This window comes from Papilio machaon, chromosome Z, assembly GCF_912999745.1.
Source record: "Papilio machaon chromosome Z, ilPapMach1.1, whole genome shotgun sequence".
Taxonomy (NCBI): domain Eukaryota; kingdom Metazoa; phylum Arthropoda; class Insecta; order Lepidoptera; family Papilionidae; genus Papilio; species Papilio machaon.
In genome coordinates, this window is record NC_060016.1 from 10,453,073 (window position 1) to 10,473,103 (window position 20,031).

Consider the following 20,031-nt stretch of genomic DNA (forward strand, 5'->3'; position numbering starts at 1 on the left):
TCACATTTTATGACGCAATAACGGCCGGCCATCTTGGGGTAGGGACTCTCGATCAATATTACCGCGCATGTGCATGGCATTAGTTTTGGCCTCCCCCTCCCTCCACTTCTAGTTTTTACTGCATTCAGTGCAAGTTTAGTTAAGCCCACTACAGCGAAGTCGTCGCGCGCTGTACACGAAAGTAACACTTATATCTTATTTGACAAGTATTCATTTTTACCATCAATATGATATGGACGATTTTTATTTTATCGTTAGGAAAGTTGTGTTTGATTAGTTTTATGTTTTATGTGCTGTCAACATTGCTTCTACTTATAATAAGCTTTATTTTCAAATAAAGAATTTTCACGTAAAATATTGTTTTAAAATTTTTTGTTTGATTTAAAATTATATTTTGCGCCGGTGTAATATTTAGTTAATTAGTGTCACAAAAGTTAAACAAATGACAATCAACAATAAAAATATTTTAAAGGATATCCCTTTACCATAAAAGGACTATATTAGGTAAGCATTTCATAATTTTAAAATTTGAACATCAATGAATTCATGGTATTGCCAGATACGTGATGTATATTTTTGAAGCCATGAAATTAATTTTATATACAAATAAGTCCCGAATAAGTTTCTCAAATAAGCTGTAAAAAGCAAAATATTTTGGCAGAAAGAATTATGTATCAGTTAATTTATTACTTACTAGCTGTCGCCCGCGACTCCGTCCGCACGCATTTAAAAAAAAACTTAATAAGGGAATGAAAAATAGATGTTGGCCGATTCTCAGACCTACCCAATATGCTCACAAAATTTCATGAGAATCGGTCAAGCCGTTTCGGAGGAGTTCAAGTTTTAGTTAGTTATTCAGTACTTTACTTCGACCTTACTTGGACCTTGCCCTTAGGAACACTAATTGGTTAACTATGGAGTTAATAGATGGCGTTACGTGTATCAATGTACAGTCGGCTGCATAAATATGTATACATTTACAAAGATACAGTAATTTTTTTATGTGCCTTCCTTTTTTAAAAATGTGTATGTACTTAATCCATCATTAACTGGTTGGAAGCATGTAGCTGAATGTATCAATATTTCGTTGTTAAATATTTAACCATTGATCAATGGGGAGAAAAAGTAAAAAAAGTAAAAGCTCTATGTAGATGACGCCAGCGCTAATAGAGCAAGAGCCCGTGAACCCCAGACCTTCGTTATTTTATAAAAGCTGAAAGTTTGTCAGCGCATGCTATAAGAGTCGATTGTCATCTTCAAAGATTTTATACGTCATTCGAGCGATTTTTTAGCCGACTTCAAAAAGAAGGAGGTTATCAATTCGACTGTATTTTTTTTTATGTGTGTTACCGTGAAACTCCGCCCCTGGTGGTCCGATTTTGATAAAAAATATTTTAATCGAAAGGAAGTGCTTGCAGATGGGTCCCATTTTTTTGTTTTTTTTTAAATAATTAGTTCTAAATTAAAATGTTTTTATTATTAACTGTGCCGGAATTAATAAAAAAAAAGCTCCGAAGTCGAAATGTATCGACAGATGGAAAAATCCATAAAAATATATTATGAAACCTCATAAAAACCTTATTTTTTGAGTGAAATTTGATGGATGTCGGTGCTATATATGACTACAGTATAAAAACTTATATACAAACTTTACACAAGTATATATAAACTTTGTATATAAAATAATAAAGTGGTTAATTAAGTGCTACTGTCACTATTGATCATGCTGACATCTATAATCAGCAGAAGGCACTTTTTCTCCCCATTGTCCGATACCATAGTTTCTAGAGTTTGATACTAGATGGCGCTACACGTTAAATAAATCTGTGGCGTCTGTAGAACATTCTACGAATGTTTTATCACAAGTTACAAGAATATTCAGTGGTTTAGGGACAAACCCATTAAGTTTTATCTATATAAAATGTCGCAAGAAAATAATTACCATCGATGCGTTTACGATATTTTGACAGTAGCAAAATCTTACACGTATTTGGAAACAAAATATAGTTAGTTAAATAGCCAGTTTTAGCGAGGTCACATTTAAATGTGATGTCCCATACAACTAATTGTATGGGATGGTACATAACACTTAAACCATTCCTAACTGGTTGCCATGGTTACTCTTCTTCTTCTTCTTCTTCTTGTGCCTCTTCACTATTGGAGGTTGGCCATCAGCTTAGCGAATTTCTTCCTATCTTGCGCCAAGCGAAACAGGTCTTCAACGCTGGCAATGTTGGTCCACTCCCTGATGTTCCGAAGCCAAGACTTCTTCCTGGTTACTCAAATAATTAAATTCGCTTCTTAAAAACTTAGGACCGTATATTTTACAACAAACTGTCACTAACTATAAGAACGATAATTTAACATGTATTTACGTTGCTGAAAAATATTCGACCTAATTGCATTTAATGCGTCGTATGACGTTCTGTAAAGATAGCAGGAAATTTAGACCTCAATATGGATCTATGAATTTTTCATAATTGCGTCTGAACTAAACGTGACTGTAAGTTTACCACGCATATAAAGCAGTTTACTAACCCGACAGTGGCCCCGCCTCGCTGTCGGCGCGGTGCGGCGTAGGCTCGCTGTGACCGATTGGGCAAGAGGGAAATATGGTTTCCTTACAAAACGATACCTACGTAATTTTCACTTACACGATTTAACAACGTGCGGTTCGGGTTTGGAATTAATTAAATTACATATTATTCGAGCTTATCTCTGCTTACTAATATTATAAATGCGAATGTTTGGCTGGATGGATGGACGAATGTTTTTTGAAGGTATCTCCAAAACGGCTTAATGGATTTCTATGAAATTTGGCACGAATGTAGATCATAGTGTGGAAGAACACATAGGTTACTTATTGATTTTTTTTGACGGGCGACACCTAGTAATATGTATTATAATTGCGAAAGTTTAGATGGATAGATTTTTGTTAGAAGGTATCTCCGGAACAGCTCAACGGATCTTGTTGAAGTTTGGCATAAATGTAGAACATAGTCTGTAAGAACACTACTTACTAAGTTGTTTTTTAGTTCCGCGCGGACGTTGTCGCGGCTACTTAGGTTATGTTTGGTAATTGACGGTGCCAGTGAATTTTTTTCGTCGTTAGTCGAAAGATCATACACAAGATTCCATACAAAAGAAATAAGAATAATAGTTCTTTTTATTATTTGATCTTAACAAGTTAAAGCAATTTAAAAATGCGTTTCTAAACTCGCTACCGACGAGGAGCCGTGGCTGACGTGACGTAGAAAAAAGTATTCCTTTGACGTCGTTATCTTTAAACTTAAAAACCATTTAAATTCGTTATAATTTATTATAAAAAGTTTTAATTTTTTAAAAGATATTTTTTGAAATACTTTTTTATTTTATTTTTATACGACGAATACTATACTCGATTTGTTTTAAGATGATTTTTTTAATGTAATTTTTTTTAAATACAGCATATAAAATTATATTATTGGGATAAAATATCACACGGTCAACAAAAAATTTATGATCAAGTCTAATTAAATGTCTGGATAAATTAAGGGAAAATTTTCGAAGGCTGTAAATTGTAAAGGATCAATAAATTGTGGCGGGTGCTGAAAGTCCCCTGGGGACGCGGGTTGGCGCATGCGCAGTGTTCGTAAAGGACTCGGCGCCCTCTGCACCCGCTGCATTGTTCTTCCTGGCGTTGCGAGAATCCGACGCGTTCTCTCGCGCCCATTTACGCTCTTTAACATAAATAAAAATTATTAATGTTCATTTTGAAATTTAAAGATGCTAAAATATTTTTTTAAATTTTTCGTTCTTATTTTCGTGTTTGGTCCACTATTTTTTTTCGTGTCAACAATCTTTATTATTATAATTAATTACATTATTATTAATTATCTGTAATCGGTGCGTTTAAGTGTGATAAAAAAAAAATTACCAGAGTCCCGGGTGGCAAAGGATCGATCGTTTGACGCGCAGACTCAGTTCGAGACCTTAAAATGAGGAACCAAGCCGACATGTTGCCGCCTCACAGGCAGAGAACATTGCTCTTGGTCATCATCAACCTGGTAATCTTCGGGTTCTATAAAATGTTGGTTGCATATATAAAGAAGATGTGGCAGGGCGATAATCCTGATAGAAGAGTGGCGGTTGCAGGACCTCCCTCTGAGGCCGTTGAGGAGTAACTCAAGAATAAAAAGGTTCAGACAACGATCCAACTCGTCTGTACCCTCAATACAACCTGTTGCAAACCCTCAAACTATAAAGACAATGACATAATTTTAGTTCAGTTCAGTGTTGATTTTATTTAATAGTGGCTGTTGTTATGGACCAAGATATTTAGTTAACATTTAATCAGGTAAGGTTTTTAACAATATATCTTGTTTTAATTATATCCACGTCTTACAATCGTAATTAATAATAATGATAGAAAAATTGATACGGATCAGTTTACTTATTTCAAAAGAACAAACGCATCTTTGTAATATTTGGCTTAGTCAATATAACTTAGTATTTGATTCACAATTCTAAAGAATACTTTAAATCCTATTAAACATATTTTTTTTAAATTGTAGAGACGGTAAAAACTGTACGGCAATTCTGTACAATTCAAATACCTAGGCAATAAATCAATATTACCCGCGCGCAAGTGCAACAGGTTGGATGTTGCTTGACAAAGGATGTCTTTAGTGCGCATGTGAAACAGTCTCGTACTGTCTAGGAAGATCAAAGTGGACATGTAGCTTGATGCATTACCAATTCCGTGCTCGGAACAAACAAAATCAATCGAAACGTTTTTGAATAATAATAAACCTTTCATATTAGAATCAATTCAATTAAGAACAAATCAACGCGTATGATTCCTTCATAATTATATATTCAAATGTTTCCTCATATTCTTAATAATAGATTATTTAATAACGTTTGTAACGAAAGACATTTGAATGGATATTGTAATATTATTAATAATTTCATATTATTTGTGGAGAATTCTTAAAATAAGACTCTTTACGAATTCAAATTATGCTCGCGTAAATAATGATCGCATTTCGACCCGTTATATAGGATAGAATATTTTGAATGAACAAAAATGTTTTTCATAAAGATGTTAGGACATTGTGGCTATTGCGTCAAAGGAAGTAAATATTTTCCTTTCATCAGATTGACAAATACGGTAAGATTTGAAATCTTTTCCTTTTTTCAATTTTACACTTCCCAGTGCGTCACTTTTGAGTACGACAAAAATAACCTAAAAATGTCATTTATTTAAACCATTTGCTACTATTGATATTCAAGTATATCACTTGTTAAGCGGATTTCCTATTACTTTTGAATGAAGTTAAGTAGCTAAAATTCAATAAACAAATGCTTAGATGCAGGCATGATAAGCTAGACTTGCAACGTATTGAGGAGCGCCTAAGGGCGCAGCACCCCTTTAGGGCACAGTGAGGGCCCCTTCCCGGTGCGGTCAGTGGGGCGTCGTGGTTGCAAACTAACGTGATCCCGTGGCGCCCCACATAATGGCCTTGAGAACAGAGGTGTTTAGTGGGTATGCTCCCATTCAGGGAGAGAATCTCACATAACCACCGTGTCTACCCCGAGACACAGAGTATGCATAAAGCATTCCTCTCTGAAAAAAAAAGACTTGCAACGTTGTGGTAACAAGTCGTAGATTACCGGTTGGTTTCTGTAATGTCTTTCCTCATTTTACACAGGAATAAAAAAAAAGATCCTATCAAATATACGCATGACGTCATATTTCGCACGACGTAGAAAATTATACAGAATAAATTTCCATAGTCTTCATAAAGAAGATTCTAGACGTTCTATAAATAGCCTTGGAAGCTGGGCTGAAATTTGCATGTAATCAATATTTACTCGCATGCGCAATAACATCGTTTCCAGACCTCACGGGGAATGACGTTAGTGCGCATGCGAGGATTCTGAATAGGGAAGGATGCACTGAGCGCATAGGGGGATTAATACGTAGCTGGTTTTTGCTTTGTATGACGTCATGAATTTAGTTGAATTGTTTAGGGTTCACAGTTGAGAAAAATATGGATCAGTTAAAGTCTATGGACTTTAAACTTAGACAATGTTTCAAGTACAGTTTAGCTTAAACATCCATCAACTCTTTGATACCGTGACTCTAGAGCCCGGTGGGGTCTTTTTGACAAATCATGGTTATTGAAACATTGTTATTTTTTTATTTTACCAATAAATAACGAAGTACTTATTTCGTAAGCATTGTGGTAATACATAATTATGGTGAAACATATCACCACGTTGGGTTTAATAATATCAATCAGCGGTCAAATGGTTAAAACTAGAGTTTAACAATATTTTTGGAGTAATACAGTATATTATTTTTATGGTTATTACAATATTGAAATAGTGAGCGGAATATACCGACAGCTAGTACGCAATCCTTACAAATATTATAAATGCGAAAGTATGTCTGTCAGTCGCGCTGTCAACCCAAACCAGTTAATTTGATGACATTAAAGTTTTGCAATAGTTCTCAAGTTCTCTAAATGGTATAAAACCACACTAGGGAATAGGGGATGAAAGTTTGTATGCGAACATGTGAGATTTATACGAATATTTATAAGTTAGATATGTTTTGTTGTAATGTTTTATAAGTAAAATAATTAGCGCCTAAATAATTAAAACGCTGCCCGAAAACATTATTTAACGCGGACGAAGTCGCGGGCGCAGCAAGTAATCCTCCATAATCCTTGAAAAATTGAGAGCATATATCTGAATAAATCGACACATGCTAACCGTGGATTTACACTGCCGTTACACTTGTATAAAAACAGTTGTTACAACATGTTTATGTGCAGGTGTTCGACAGTGAAAATTCACAGTAAGTTCACATTTAATAAAAATCTGCAACTTTTATCTGACCTTCGATCCCCGGGCATGGTCGGGGAACGGTGCGCTGCAACTTGCGATCGATCGCTACACGCATGTGCAATGTAATTTCATCCCTTGAAGGACGCAAGGGGTTGGGGGTGGCGATGGCAGCCTCCCTCCCCATTGGGTTGGGGGTGGGCACCGCGTTATAAATACTGCATTAGTAGATGGACTAGCTTACAAAAATGACGCGCCCTCGGACCCGGCCCGTGAGAGTGAAAAGCCGTATTGTAGTGCATACTGAATTGATCTTAGCGACTTACTACATCGTTGATTTTACGACTATGTAATTGTTTTCAACAAGTCGTATTTTTATCTTCAGGTAAGAATTTCATATAAAACAAAATTTATTTTGAAAATTTCATATTAAATTTGAATTTTAAATTGTACCTACGTCATTAATTTTTACTAAGTCAAGTACATTTAAAAATTGTCTTTGTAGATAGATTTCTAGAAAGTTGCATTAGCTTTTAAAAATGCTAATTAATTGCGAAATGACTTTGTCAGGCGACACTTCAAGTATATGCTTGGGATAGGAATGCTCTATATTGATGGTCACCCTAAGCTCCCGGGGCTCCACGTTTTATTAGGTGGTTCCCGGGGCTATAGTTGAGTTCCCGGGAACACCGGGGCGTTTTCCCGGGGCGGCGCCGGACAACTGCACTGCGCACGTGCCCGGCGCGTCCTACGTCACCTTCAGTTTATGCGCGGCTGTGTCGGCGTCATGCCGCATAATTTCTTCTCCCATTTCATTTATTTACTAGTTATATTAACATTGATTGTGTATCTTCGAAAAGCTGAAGAATACCTCGATAATTTAAGAGGTGAGGGTTTTGTTTGAAATATTCTTTAATATAATGTTACACCTACTTAGCTACTTACCCAGGAGAGATCACTTGTAACGGACTTGATTGTTTGTTCTCTTGTTTTCACTTTAATTATTAATCGGTAGTTGCTGAGATGAAAATTCATGTATAAAACCTATTTTGTGCTTTCTGTTAACTGTATCATTAGTGAATTTTTCTTTGTTAAAATAATATTTTAATAGTTTCTTTGTCCGTTAACAACATAAAATCGACAATTTGGCGCATGTCAAGAGTAGAGGTCAGCGAAATGCGCAGCGGCTAGGATAGGCGAAGCTCGTCCCGGGATTCGGTTGGGGAGTGGGGCGGAAAGGGGGTGGGGGAGAGTATGGGAAAGGGGGGCAGGTATCGTATAAAAGGAGACGGTTCGTCCGGGCCGAGGCAGTTCTAGTTGCATCGTGTATCGAATAAGACGTGTCTTCTCCTGATTTATAGGTAATAAAATGAAAGTGTGTATTGATTAAAGATTTTTGTTAAGAAGAAGACTTTGTTAAGAATTATCACTATAATTGTGAAGTGTTAGATTTTTGTGGAACTATTTCAATGGATTTGTCGACGCAAGTGCAGTGGTTGGCTAGATGATTGGTTGGATGGGGTCAAGTGATGTGGGAGCTATGGGGGTGTAAGTGGAAGGGGGTTTAAGCGAAGGGGGGTTTACCCCTGTTAGTTCTATTAGATCGACATTATGATTCCGCGCTTTGTACTTCGCTTGATTTTCTTTGTGATTTTATTGATTACTTTTTACCTGTGGAAAATGTGTGTTCACCGTCTCCTACTCGAGAGCCAAACTATAATACGTAAAGATATGGCGATTTCTTTCGTTTACGAAGCTTAAACAATGGGCGTTGTATTGAGGTAATTTAGATTGTTTATGATACAAGATGTTCATATATCAGGCATCATCATTTTTTAGTTTTAGCTTTCAGGAGTAGTGTTGGCCAATAATATTTCTCAATCGATAATTATTTTGTAATCACATTATTAAAATCATTTCATTAAAATAATCTGATAAATAAATTTAATACACGGCAAATAAACACCATAATTAATTTTTTTATTTTTAATATGGATGTATTTTTTTGAAACCAGTTATTTCTCGAAAGTTTTGATTTATGCCTGCTGTAAATATACAGTGTTTTTAGTAATCGTCTCCCATTTTTGTTCCACTGTTTTCCTGTAATTTTCTCCCATTGTATTATATGCGAAGATCATCCGAACAAGATGCAAATTATTTGAATCTTAGTATCTGAATATTTTGAATCTTATAAATGCGAAAGTTTAGATGTGAGTATGGATGGATGGACGGATGGATGTTTGTGAGATGGTATTACCAGGACGTCTTAACGGATTAAAAAAAAAATTGGCATGGCTGTAGAACATAGTCTGGAAGAACACATAGACTACTAATTACGTTTTTTTATTTCGGTCGAACGGAGTCGCGGCCTAAAGCAAGTTTATAATAAATCATTTAATATTAAAGTTTTAAACGATGTTTAGTATGTGTAAACAATGTTGAACGTAAGATAGAACACAATTACTAAAGTTGTGTTTTCTTTTGTTATAGTTTTAGTTTACAATTACTACCTACCCTACGATACCAGCCGTCGACCACAAACAGAAGAGAGAAGGGTGTAAGCACTCTTCCACTCGGATGTCCCAGGAAGAACGTCCAGAACCTCTAGACACACTACCGCGAGACCTGAGAGAACATCTCGAAATGGAGGAATCGGATGAGGAAGTAAGTATTGTTTATATATTAGAAATAATCAGATAATAAATGGACAGAAGTCATAAGAGGGATGTTGTTTTTTTAAAAAAACGATACGGTTTTATGAATAGTAATAGTTTTTTTATCCGAATTGGTAGAAGATTGAAAGAACTTGAACGAAGAGAAATGAAAAAAAGAAAATCTTTATTCACACGGTTAAACTCAACCATCTATTAAATTACTCAAATAAGACCCCACTTCTCGTTGACAATCTGATATTAGTTACACACCTTAACTCATGGTGATAATGAAATTTTGTTACGTTCAATGTCATGGTAAATACAAGATGGCAGCCGCAACAAAATGGCAAACGACAAATCTTTGTACAACTAGCCCCAAATGGGTACCAAATGGAAGGGCTTGACTAGTAAAGTACGATAAACTTATAATGGCAACAATATTCTTTTATAAAGTGGCAAACAAGCAAGTGGTCACTTGAACTCGTCATTATAACGAAGTGACTGCTGCCCATAGACATCTGCATTTGCGGATGCGTCGCCTACCTTAAATCGACAGAGGAGATGAGATATTCTTGCAACAAATATTTCTTCTCGCGGGCTGTACCCCTGTACAAATTAAAGATGGCCGCCATTACAAAATGTCCGTATATATATTTTTGCTATCCCTGCAAAATTGTCATTTGATTAAAAGAACAACGTGATAAAGTTTGTTAACTGAAGGAAGGAATTGACTTAAAAAAATTTGAAGCTAAATTCAAAATCTACTAGTCTTCTAGTTATTTAAAAAAAAAATAGGACCCATCTGCAAGCACTTCCTTTCGATTAAAATAATTTTTATCAAAATCGGACCACCAGGGGCGGAGTTTCGCGGTAACACACATAGAAAAAAAAATGAGTCGAATTGATAACCTTCCTTCTTTTTGAAGTCGGCTAAAAATGTTTTTCAATAATAATGTTTATTAGATTGTAATCAATTGATTTTTATTGCAGCAGGACAACTTCCAGGACGCTTCGGGCGATGTACCTGAGTAAGTATATTTATAGTATTTTTCTAATAATTATAAGTTTATAAGTTTTTTTTTAAATCGGTTAGTGAAAAAGGACGTGACGACTGAAATAACATGCAAATTTGTCGTTTTGTGGCCACGCACATTAGGTAAAGGAATTTGAATGTATTTTTCTTTGTAGTGAGAACATGGACCTGCAAATGGCCCTCGCCGATTGTGAGATGGCGATCAAACGCTTTTTCAACAATGATTTGGAATCGGCGATGGGTATCATGAAGTCTCGGTCAGTACCCTTTCTCATTATTAATATTCTTAAGGTGGATTTCCACAGCTGAAACATTTACTCACTTATTTTTCTTAAAAATATTTTGTACAGTTGCTTCGGCAGTGGAAACACACTGTTGTACAAACACAAATACTATTTGTGCATGTATTGAAATCAGTGGCTTATGTTATACATTTATGGCACTTAAATTTAATTGTTGATCCTTCGACATGCAAGATAATAATTCTACTGGACTACTTAGCACGGAAAAGGCTTAGTCGAGGGTGTTTTATAACAGACTAGCTTTTTCCCGCGACTCCGTCCGCGCGAAATAAAAAAAAATAGAAAACGGGGTAAAAATTATCCTATGTCCATTTCCTGGTTCTAAGCTACCTGCCCATCAATTTTCAGTCAAATCAATTCAGCCGTTCTTGAGTTATAAATAGTGTAACTAACACGACTTTCTTTTATATATATAGATATGACAAGAACTTTTAAAATGACAAAACAGAAAGTCAAACCTCTAAGTGACAAGTTAATATTCTTGTGTTATCCATGTATAACTTAAGCCTTAAAAAATCCTCATAACACTCAAGTTAATATTTTTCTTCTACCAGAGTTGTAAAAGAGTTTTAATTCAATTAGTTAATACTATTAAATTGAAATCAAAGCGATATTTTACAATTCATGTAATTTTGTAGTTATGAGAATTTTTTATTACTATTTATAGTAGAAGTTAGGAGGTTACTTCACGATATACAGCCCGATACTATTGAAATGCTCAACAGGTTGTAGGTTTAGATGTTTGAAGCTCGATACGTCTATTAGAAGACTTTGTTAGGGTAGCATCACATCCCAGATGAACGCGCTGGGTTATATTGGCGACGTGGATCTAAAAGTCCACATCGCCACCTCAATGACTTTGGACTTTCTACCAGGAGCAGCTCGTCTATATACCACAGCCTGGGTGTTTCAATATTCGAGTTCATTCCTGCGGTTTTAACCCTGGATTCGGCTCAGGTAGGCCGAGCGATCCAGAGCCTGAAGACAACAGTACAGCTGTGCAACCAACACCGGAGGAGCTACACGATAATGCAGACGATAGGGACGATGATAACGAAGGTAACTGACAACAACGTACGAGTCAGACGCGCATTACTAACTTTACGCACCATAGAAATCACAACATTGATGATGAACCTCTACGAAATTAAAATGTCAATTAACACACACACAGACTCCCGTTACGGAGATTTTGTTTAACTAGCTGCTGCCCGTGACTTCATCCGATTGCAATCCGTTCCGTCTTAATCGGTCCAGCAGTTTCGAAGTTATATTTGGAGAGATTTCATTAATGTTGTTACTAAAAGTCCGTAATGCGTGTTTGGCGTTTGCTGCATGTATTATGTTCGTACATGCTTGTGAATGCATTTTGAACCAAACTTGACGATTGAAGTCCAACCAGATTTAAAAAAACCTTAATTGAGTAGTATAATGTTAAGTCCCAACTATTCCAAAAGACTTGCTGTACTTGCTTTTTTTGTAATGAAGTGTAGTTTCGTTTTGTTGAGTTGCAATCCTGAAATATTCGCACATAAACATATTGTACTCTATGAAAGCCAAACAACTTAAGTCGCTTGCTCAGTAGTTGTGAACTTTTTTTACTAAATGTTTTTATTTTACAGAATAAGTTTTTAATTTTTAAATTCTTTTTAAAAAAGACTTTTATAAATCAGTAATATGTGAAATAAATTCGGGAGTTTTCATACCTATTTCATTTAAATTGATTTTCTAAATCCCTTATTGTATTTGGAGGTCGAAATTTCTTTAACAATAACAATATCTGATCTATAAAAGTTTATTTTTTGTTTTAATTTTTTTTAAATGATTTCTTGCCATTGTCTTATTTTTTTTAAAGTATATTACATTTCTTATAGAGATGTTGATTTTAATTTTGTACAATGTATTGCATGTGATTTGTCCAATTTTATATGTCGCTGTGGGAAATTTAAGCCAGGTTTCTGAACACACATTTTAAACTATTACGCTACTAACATTTCTGTCAATTTATAATTACAAACATGTCTTATAGAAATACAAATTTTTTATTTAACCAACGATTTAGTAGAGATCTATTAACTACAAATGTTAATCATTCGGAAAATTGATTAACATTTCAGAAACCGGGTGTTAGTTTGGAATAAATTCAGACCCAGAACCACAATGTAAAATTATTAAAATTCAGTGTTTTACAATCAACCAAACCAAGAATCCGCAATCACGATCCACTATTTGAAAACCACTATATTTATGGTTGACCATCGACTAAAACCAAATATGATGACGCAATAATAATTATATTTATGGCGCCACAAATTTCAAAGTATTAATTTTTATTTCAATAATAAATGAACTTATAAAATGTACTTACACCATTAACCCAAAATCAAATTTAAGTATAAAATAGATTTAAATATATTATCTCGATAGCGTCACGTTTTAATCTTGGGATGTTAAATAAATCTGATACTGATCACAGAAGACACATTATCAATAATTAGAAAACGATATGAGAGAGTATCAATAGGAGGAACAAATGCTTTGTAAATGCACACTCAAAACTGCTACACATTCAAAAACATAGTAAATAGACGAAACAGAAGAAGTGATGCACAAGTTTGGATGGATTAGTTGCCACATCACTCAAAACATTAGTTAATAATCATTCAGCATTAAATAATAGGTAGGAGGGAGGTGATGAAAGGACAAGCATGTGATGAATGTTTTCATCCTCATGCATCACACGAAACGGCAAACTTACAAGTGTGTTTTTATTTAATACTTCCCCGAAGAACAGGCATATTAGTATAGCAGCCGTCTGTACCACTGTTAAGTTCCTTGTTTGCCAATACCAGCCGAACTACTCGACAATGACCGACTTGGAGGCTCACGCAGAACTCTGCTTCGCCGAGTCGATGCTGCTGCAGGCGGCCCTATCCGTCATAGAGGGAGAGGACATCGCGGCCTTTCTCCGGGCCACCATGAAAATCAAGAACTCCTACAACACCTACAAGTAATTTATCCGCTAAAGCATCATAGTCGCTTCATTTTCATCACTTCGTTCATCATTAACGGGAAAAGAGAGAGTTTTCAATCTATTTACGTAAGGTCTCTGTGATACTTGGCACTGTTCATTTTTGATGTATTCGCCATAACTTGGTGTAACGTAAAAGCGACTTTAAGACAAAACAGGACGCGACTTCAAATCGGAGCTCAGCATAACTTTTAAATAGTAAATATATTATGCTTTAGTCATCCTTGGAAAGCCATTGCATATGAAAATCTGTTGGAAGACTACACGATACGTGAATAACTAGACAATGGCCGTGGGACACGAAACAGCTTACATTATATTATACTCTAAACATTATTTCACACATTAAATCAGACTTGCTACTAACTGCTGAATGGACTAACGATTAATTTAAGTAGTGTAACACTGCTCGTCCGCAGGGAGTGCTCGCGAATTCTCGAGAAAAAGACGTGGGAAAGTCTAGAGTCGCGCCAACATTTCCACAGCGGCGTTCGCCTCGGACTAGCAACCTTCAATATCATGATAGCTTTATTACCGGCGAGAATTATAACCCTGCTCGAATACGTCGGTTATTCTGGCGACAAGGTAAGGCAAATGAGCAAACAATAAAATCTTCTGCTACTTCAACGTGGTTCATTTTTCTTTATGTATTTTATTTATACTATTTACCGTGGGCTTCTGAGACCAAAATGTCCGTGTAAATCATATTGTCATCTCTGTTGGATGACGATATGTTTTATATAAAGGTTTTGGTCTCAGAAACCCACGGTTATTCCACTTCAAATGACGTGTACCTACAACTTTCTATAAAAACACGCCACTATTAGGAGACTTTTACTTTGCTAAGTTAAGCAAGCCTTTAAATGAGTCGCAAATGCAGGAGGCTGGGTTGGCCGAGCTTCAAACCGGGGCCCGGGAGCCGGGCCTGCGTGGCGTTCTCTGCGAGATAGTCTCGCTGGGTATCCAACTCGTGGTGAGCCATTTTGCTGGAGCAACACCGAACTTCCATCAGTGTCGAGAAATAATAGACGCTCAGCTGAAAGTAAGACCAATAGTTACTTTATGACCTGTGTGGACGTTTATTAGCATTTGTAAGTTTGGTGGTAACTCTTTCGGTCTTGGTTAGGTGTACCCCGAGGGTGTATGGTTCCTCCTCTTCGAGGGTCGTTTGGAATTGCTCCGCGGTCGCTGCGCCTTGGCAGCGGCGACCTACCGCCGAGTCGCGGAAACTCGCCATCTGTGGCCCCAGCTTCGCCATCTCTGCTACTGGGAGCTGATGTGGGCGAGCGCGTAAGTTGGTCAAAATTTATTATTGCTTATTTTTTAGGTCGCCGACTCAAGAAGCAGTTACAATACCATAACAAAATATCTACGTATTCGCTTTCAGAGTGCCCTGACCATCAATGACGTGCATACGCAATGGTTTAAGGATCTACTATTGCCTACATGAACTGGAGCCTCTTTACAGAATTGCAGTATGCTCTATAATTGAAAACAGCTGGCACATTCTACATTTTATTGCTAATTCTGCTTGAGTAATAAATTAGAATAAGTTATAGTGTAACACAGGTCCGTTAAACTTTCAGAGAAGTGAAAGACGTACGATAAGGTAGCGTTGACGGTATTTTAGAGGTAGCAATCGAGCGCAGGGCATGTAGCAATAACTTACATTGATACATGTCTACTGTATTTTAGTAACATTAAACAACCATAATGCACATCTGATTCAAGATCATGTAGTTCCCTTAGGTATAGAAATATGGCTATACAATTTAAAGATAATCTGCTTTATTTTACCATTACGACATGTAATTGTACATAAATCATGTTCCACTTTTAGACTTAATTCAAAAGTAAAAATACACAACGCGATAACAATTAACAATGGTTAAACTAAAACTTATATTACGAGTACCATGCTATATCTCTTAATGATATCGCAGCACAAGGGTATCACGGAAGTGTAAAATTATGTGCATACCTTTCTAGCAATGTTCATGTTCCCTATATATTTCATCGTCTAAGTACTATGATGTATAATTGAAACCCAATTTTTTAAACCAGATAAAAAAACATATGTTTATGTAATTAAAAAAAAGAAGTTTAAAATCTTTAAAGTTCTATACTGTAGAGTTTCAATTCTATATCAAACATTCATTTACTAAACGTAACATATTGCATTCTTCCAACATGCTTTTATCATTAACTAGCTTTTTCCCGCGACTCCGTCCGCGCGGAAAAAAAAATAGAAAACGGGGTAAAAATTATCCTATGTCCGTTTCCTGGTTCTAAGCTACCTGCCCACCAATTTTCAGTCAAATCGATTCAGCCGTTCTTGAGTTATAAATGGTGTAACTAACACGACTTTCTTTTATATATATAAGATAGATAAGATATGCAACTGATCTTGATAGACTTTACATAATGCATTCTATTCATTCATTCATTCTATGAGAGGTCTCGTTATTTTTGTAACAGAAAGAATAATATGTTTCGTGCAGACGTAACAGTTGAAGGCAGTAATTACTCTTAAATACGCTACATTGTCTTCCTTGGCTGCATCTGAAACCCTTTGCCTTACACCTTGCAATATTCTAAGCACCTTATATTCATCTCGTCTCTGCTTTTAATATTTCCTATCTAGGCTTTGGCATTGCATATTGTAACGATGTTGCTTAATTTAGATTGTCTTTTTTTAGGTATTTTTTTTAATATATCTGATTTATTATGTGTAGAGTAACATTTTTAGTTACAGACAAGATGCATGATTTTAATCTGTTGTTATAATTAGTTTTTTTTTTATGTTTTTAATATATCATTTTTATATCGAAAATAGGGGGAAGAGAAAAGGTGTGGAGTCGTATTATGATAATAATAAAAAAAATCGAACATGTAATATAAATACTATAATTGAACGATGTTTTTGATCAAAAATAAAATCGACTACATTTATTGTAATTAATTATTGAATTTTTTTACATCTTCAACGTAGTAATATTGTTATACTTGACGTCGAGATGAGTGACATCTAATGTTTTAAATGACTGATGGAACAATTGACATTTTTTGATTTTAATAAATGTTTACCAATGTAAGACTGACTACATAATACCAGTTTGTGGTTAACTTAATGTTAAAATATATTTCTTTTAAATATTAAAAATTTTACATCGAGTAATTCGGCTCTATCCTTACTATCATTCTCCACAATTTAACGTAAACTATTGTTACATTTCAATTTTAAAAAATATTTAAAAATTCTTTACAAATATAATACAATCAAAATATTTATGATTTTATTTTAACTATACAATATATATATGTTTTATTATTATTTAATATTCTGTAATATATATATTTATTTATTTTATTATTTTCCTTCTTGCATGTACTTAATTTGTAACCGTTTTGTGTAGTATGATGATGGATTGGCGCACGGCGGCTGAGTTCGCAGGACGTCTGATTGAAGAGAGTTCTTGGTCTCGCACGATGTACTGCTATGCAAAAGCAGCGTTGCTTCTGCAATTGGGGGAGGATTGTACGTCTGCAGAACGAAATCACGTCACCGATTTGCTCAAGTAAGGGGGCGGTCGTTCTTTTACCATTTGGCACGACAGAGTCCGTGCGAATCAAACGAACCAAGCTGCATGTCATTTATACTTATTTGGTGTTGTAAAAGCTTGGCTATCTATGCGCATAATTTTATTCCCCAATATTGCGGAATGCAGAGATGTTATTGCGAGGAACTTACGTATTTGTTTGATTATTGCTTCTTTATGCGATATCTTTTAAATTTTAGTTTACGTACTGGCGTTCGGTTTACGATCTGCAGTTCAACGAGTGGCCGTCGGGAAGAAGTATTTGTTTCTTTGGCTAACGTAGTTTGTTTTCCAGTGCTGCTCCCCTGTATCGTCAGAAGATAGCGGGGAAGTCCCTTCCGATGGAGAAGTGGGTAACGAAGAGATGCGCGAGGTATTCGGCGCAGGGGGGCCGGCTGATGATGCCGGCCATGGAGCTGCTCTGCCTGTGGAACATGATGTCAGCCCTCGCCGCCGACGTCCCCACGCTTCAATCCCTTCTTAAGGTATACTACTTTACAAAATACCATTATTAACTCACAGGTTATACAGATCAACGCGCAGCGGAGACTGTCATTGGTTGTTTGTAGTGTTTCCTATTTCTTCGTACCCACCACTTAAATTACATTCATAGATAAAAGTCTTGCAAAGCTTCAGGGAGATCAATCTCCATCAGTACCTTTTGTGTTTCGAAGGTCCATGGGCGGCGGTGATCACCTTACATTAGTGAAATCACTTTAAAGAAAAATCGCTCTGTTTGGTTTTGATAAACCGTTTTAACTTGATCTCTCACGTACAGAAAATAGACATCGCGAGCGAGTTATTGGACAGAGAGGAGAGACTTTGGCCGTCTGCCCTGCTAGCAGATAATCGTGCGTTAATCTTCTATCTACGCGGCTGCTGCTTGTCTGCACTTGGAATGCAACTCTTGGCAATACAACAGTTCGATAAGGTCGTTGGGTAAGATAAATTTCTTGTCTAATGTTATGGTATGTTAATTTAGAAATTTTTAATCACTAATAATAAAGGTCCACCCATATTAAATGTACTATGAAACTTTTAAATTGATGAATGTGATAATATTTAGTACGGATACAGAATTAATTTTGATGGTATTTCACAGTCTGAAGAATACTATCAAATCGGACACCTTTCTAGTGCCGTACGCCATGTATGAAGCGGCCACTTGCCATTACAACCTTGGCGAGGTCGATCGCGCTGTTAGAATGTGGCAGGATGCTAGGTATTATAACTCTAAGATACACTAACTTATAACAATATAATAATACACTCTAGTATTCAAAAATTGAGAATGTCGTCTTCTAAAAATATGAACACAAGTCTCGGCACATAAAAGAAATTTGAATATTTTTTTTCCAGTAATGCCAGTTTCTAGGTTTTAACGCTTCACTTAAGTTGATGCTGAAATAATTCTGAAATTAGGGGACGTAAAACATTTGTGATAGCCAAGAATCAATATTAGTTGGATTAAAAATAAATTCTTTCAGGAAGGGCTATTCCAATTATTCGCTGGAATCTCGACTACAATTCCGCTTGCATTCCAAGCTGGAGATGGCACAGAGTAACGCACAAGGTCAAGCAGACATGAGTCTATCCGCAATGTCTCGTACCTCAAGTTCACTTAAACTCGCTAGCAAACGCTAAATACGACAAAACTTGGCCTAGTAATTAGGTCACACCACCCTGTTAATAAACAGGGTGGAGTCAGTTTTACACGAGGTACAACAGTGAGGCAGAGCAGTATAAAGTGCAGTACTGCTATTGTTTGATACAGTAGAGAACTGCAAAGGTTAACGCGCATTCGTCCTCCCCGCGTGGCACCGCTCCGCCTAGTTATCCACGCGGTGTTCACTCGCCACCGCAGTCTCGACACCGCCAATTTAGCGGGATAAAATTATAATTTTTTTTTAGTAAAGACGTTGACGCTTGCACAGGTTGGTGGCGGGCGATTTTAACAAGCGAGAATAACGTATCGTTTTACTAACAAATTTATAATTTTGGTAAAAAAAAATATCCCGTTTAATCTGCGGTGGTTAGGTAACCCCGCGTCTTTTGCGAGACGAGCGGTGCCACGAGAAGTGGACAAATGCGCGTTAACGTTAACAGTGAGTGCGCGTTTAAATAATAGCAGTATTACACTGTTGTACTGCATTGGATTACTGTTATGTCCTTGTGTGGAAATAGTTTTAAATCTTGTCTACTGCGCCGTAATTTGGCATATTGCATGTATTAAATGTTTTGCGACCATTATATTCGGGTTGCTTAGATTACAATCGTAGTATTTAAGGCATATTTACTCATTCTAGTATTATAAGGAAGAAGTAAAAAGCCAACTAATTATCAATTTCACTTACAATTTATTTGAATCAATAGACCTAAAATTCATCTTTATTGGAAAATTGGATCTAAATTAATAAAAGAAACTTCAATCTCTGAGATTGTTCTGATGTTATTTTATTGTCAATTCTTAAGATTAAATATTATTAATATTAGTTTTATTTAACATATATTTTTCATATAAATATATGGATTAATTCATATATATTTTTCAGATATATCTTTATAATTTGATCATATA

General features: G+C 35.8%; 1 protein-coding gene across 13 annotated transcripts in view; it reads left to right on the forward strand.

Moving 5' to 3' along the window:
• The window catches only part of LOC106717261 (tetratricopeptide repeat protein 39B), a 53,855-nt gene extending 34,032 nt beyond the window's left edge, over window positions 1-19,823 (forward strand). For 4 of the 13 annotated variants that reach the window (XM_014511042.2, XM_014511052.2, XM_014511046.2 and 1 more), the window contains 13 exons: window positions 9,325-9,498; window positions 10,479-10,516; window positions 10,677-10,778; window positions 11,699-11,882; window positions 13,676-13,833; window positions 14,253-14,439; window positions 14,735-14,896; window positions 14,981-15,144; window positions 17,271-17,432; window positions 17,749-17,938; window positions 18,232-18,392; window positions 18,556-18,675; window positions 18,941-19,823. In XM_014511042.2, coding sequence (XP_014366528.2) covers window positions 9,412-9,498; window positions 10,479-10,516; window positions 10,677-10,778; window positions 11,699-11,882; window positions 13,676-13,833; window positions 14,253-14,439; window positions 14,735-14,896; window positions 14,981-15,144; window positions 17,271-17,432; window positions 17,749-17,938; window positions 18,232-18,392; window positions 18,556-18,675; window positions 18,941-19,097 — 1,872 coding nt within the window. In that variant the 5' untranslated portion in view covers window positions 9,325-9,411 and the 3' untranslated portion in view covers window positions 19,098-19,823. Of the gene's footprint in view, window positions 1-450; window positions 505-4,256; window positions 4,337-7,133; window positions 7,220-7,617; window positions 7,722-8,283; window positions 8,616-9,324; window positions 9,499-10,478; window positions 10,517-10,676; window positions 10,779-11,698; window positions 11,883-13,675; window positions 13,834-14,252; window positions 14,440-14,734; window positions 14,897-14,980; window positions 15,145-17,270; window positions 17,433-17,748; window positions 17,939-18,231; window positions 18,393-18,555; window positions 18,676-18,940 lie in introns of those variants that run through there. The other 9 variants (XM_014511048.2, XM_014511047.2, XM_014511043.2 and 6 more) reach the window with 9 other exon arrangements.
• Window positions 19,824-20,031: the final 208 nt, after the last annotated feature.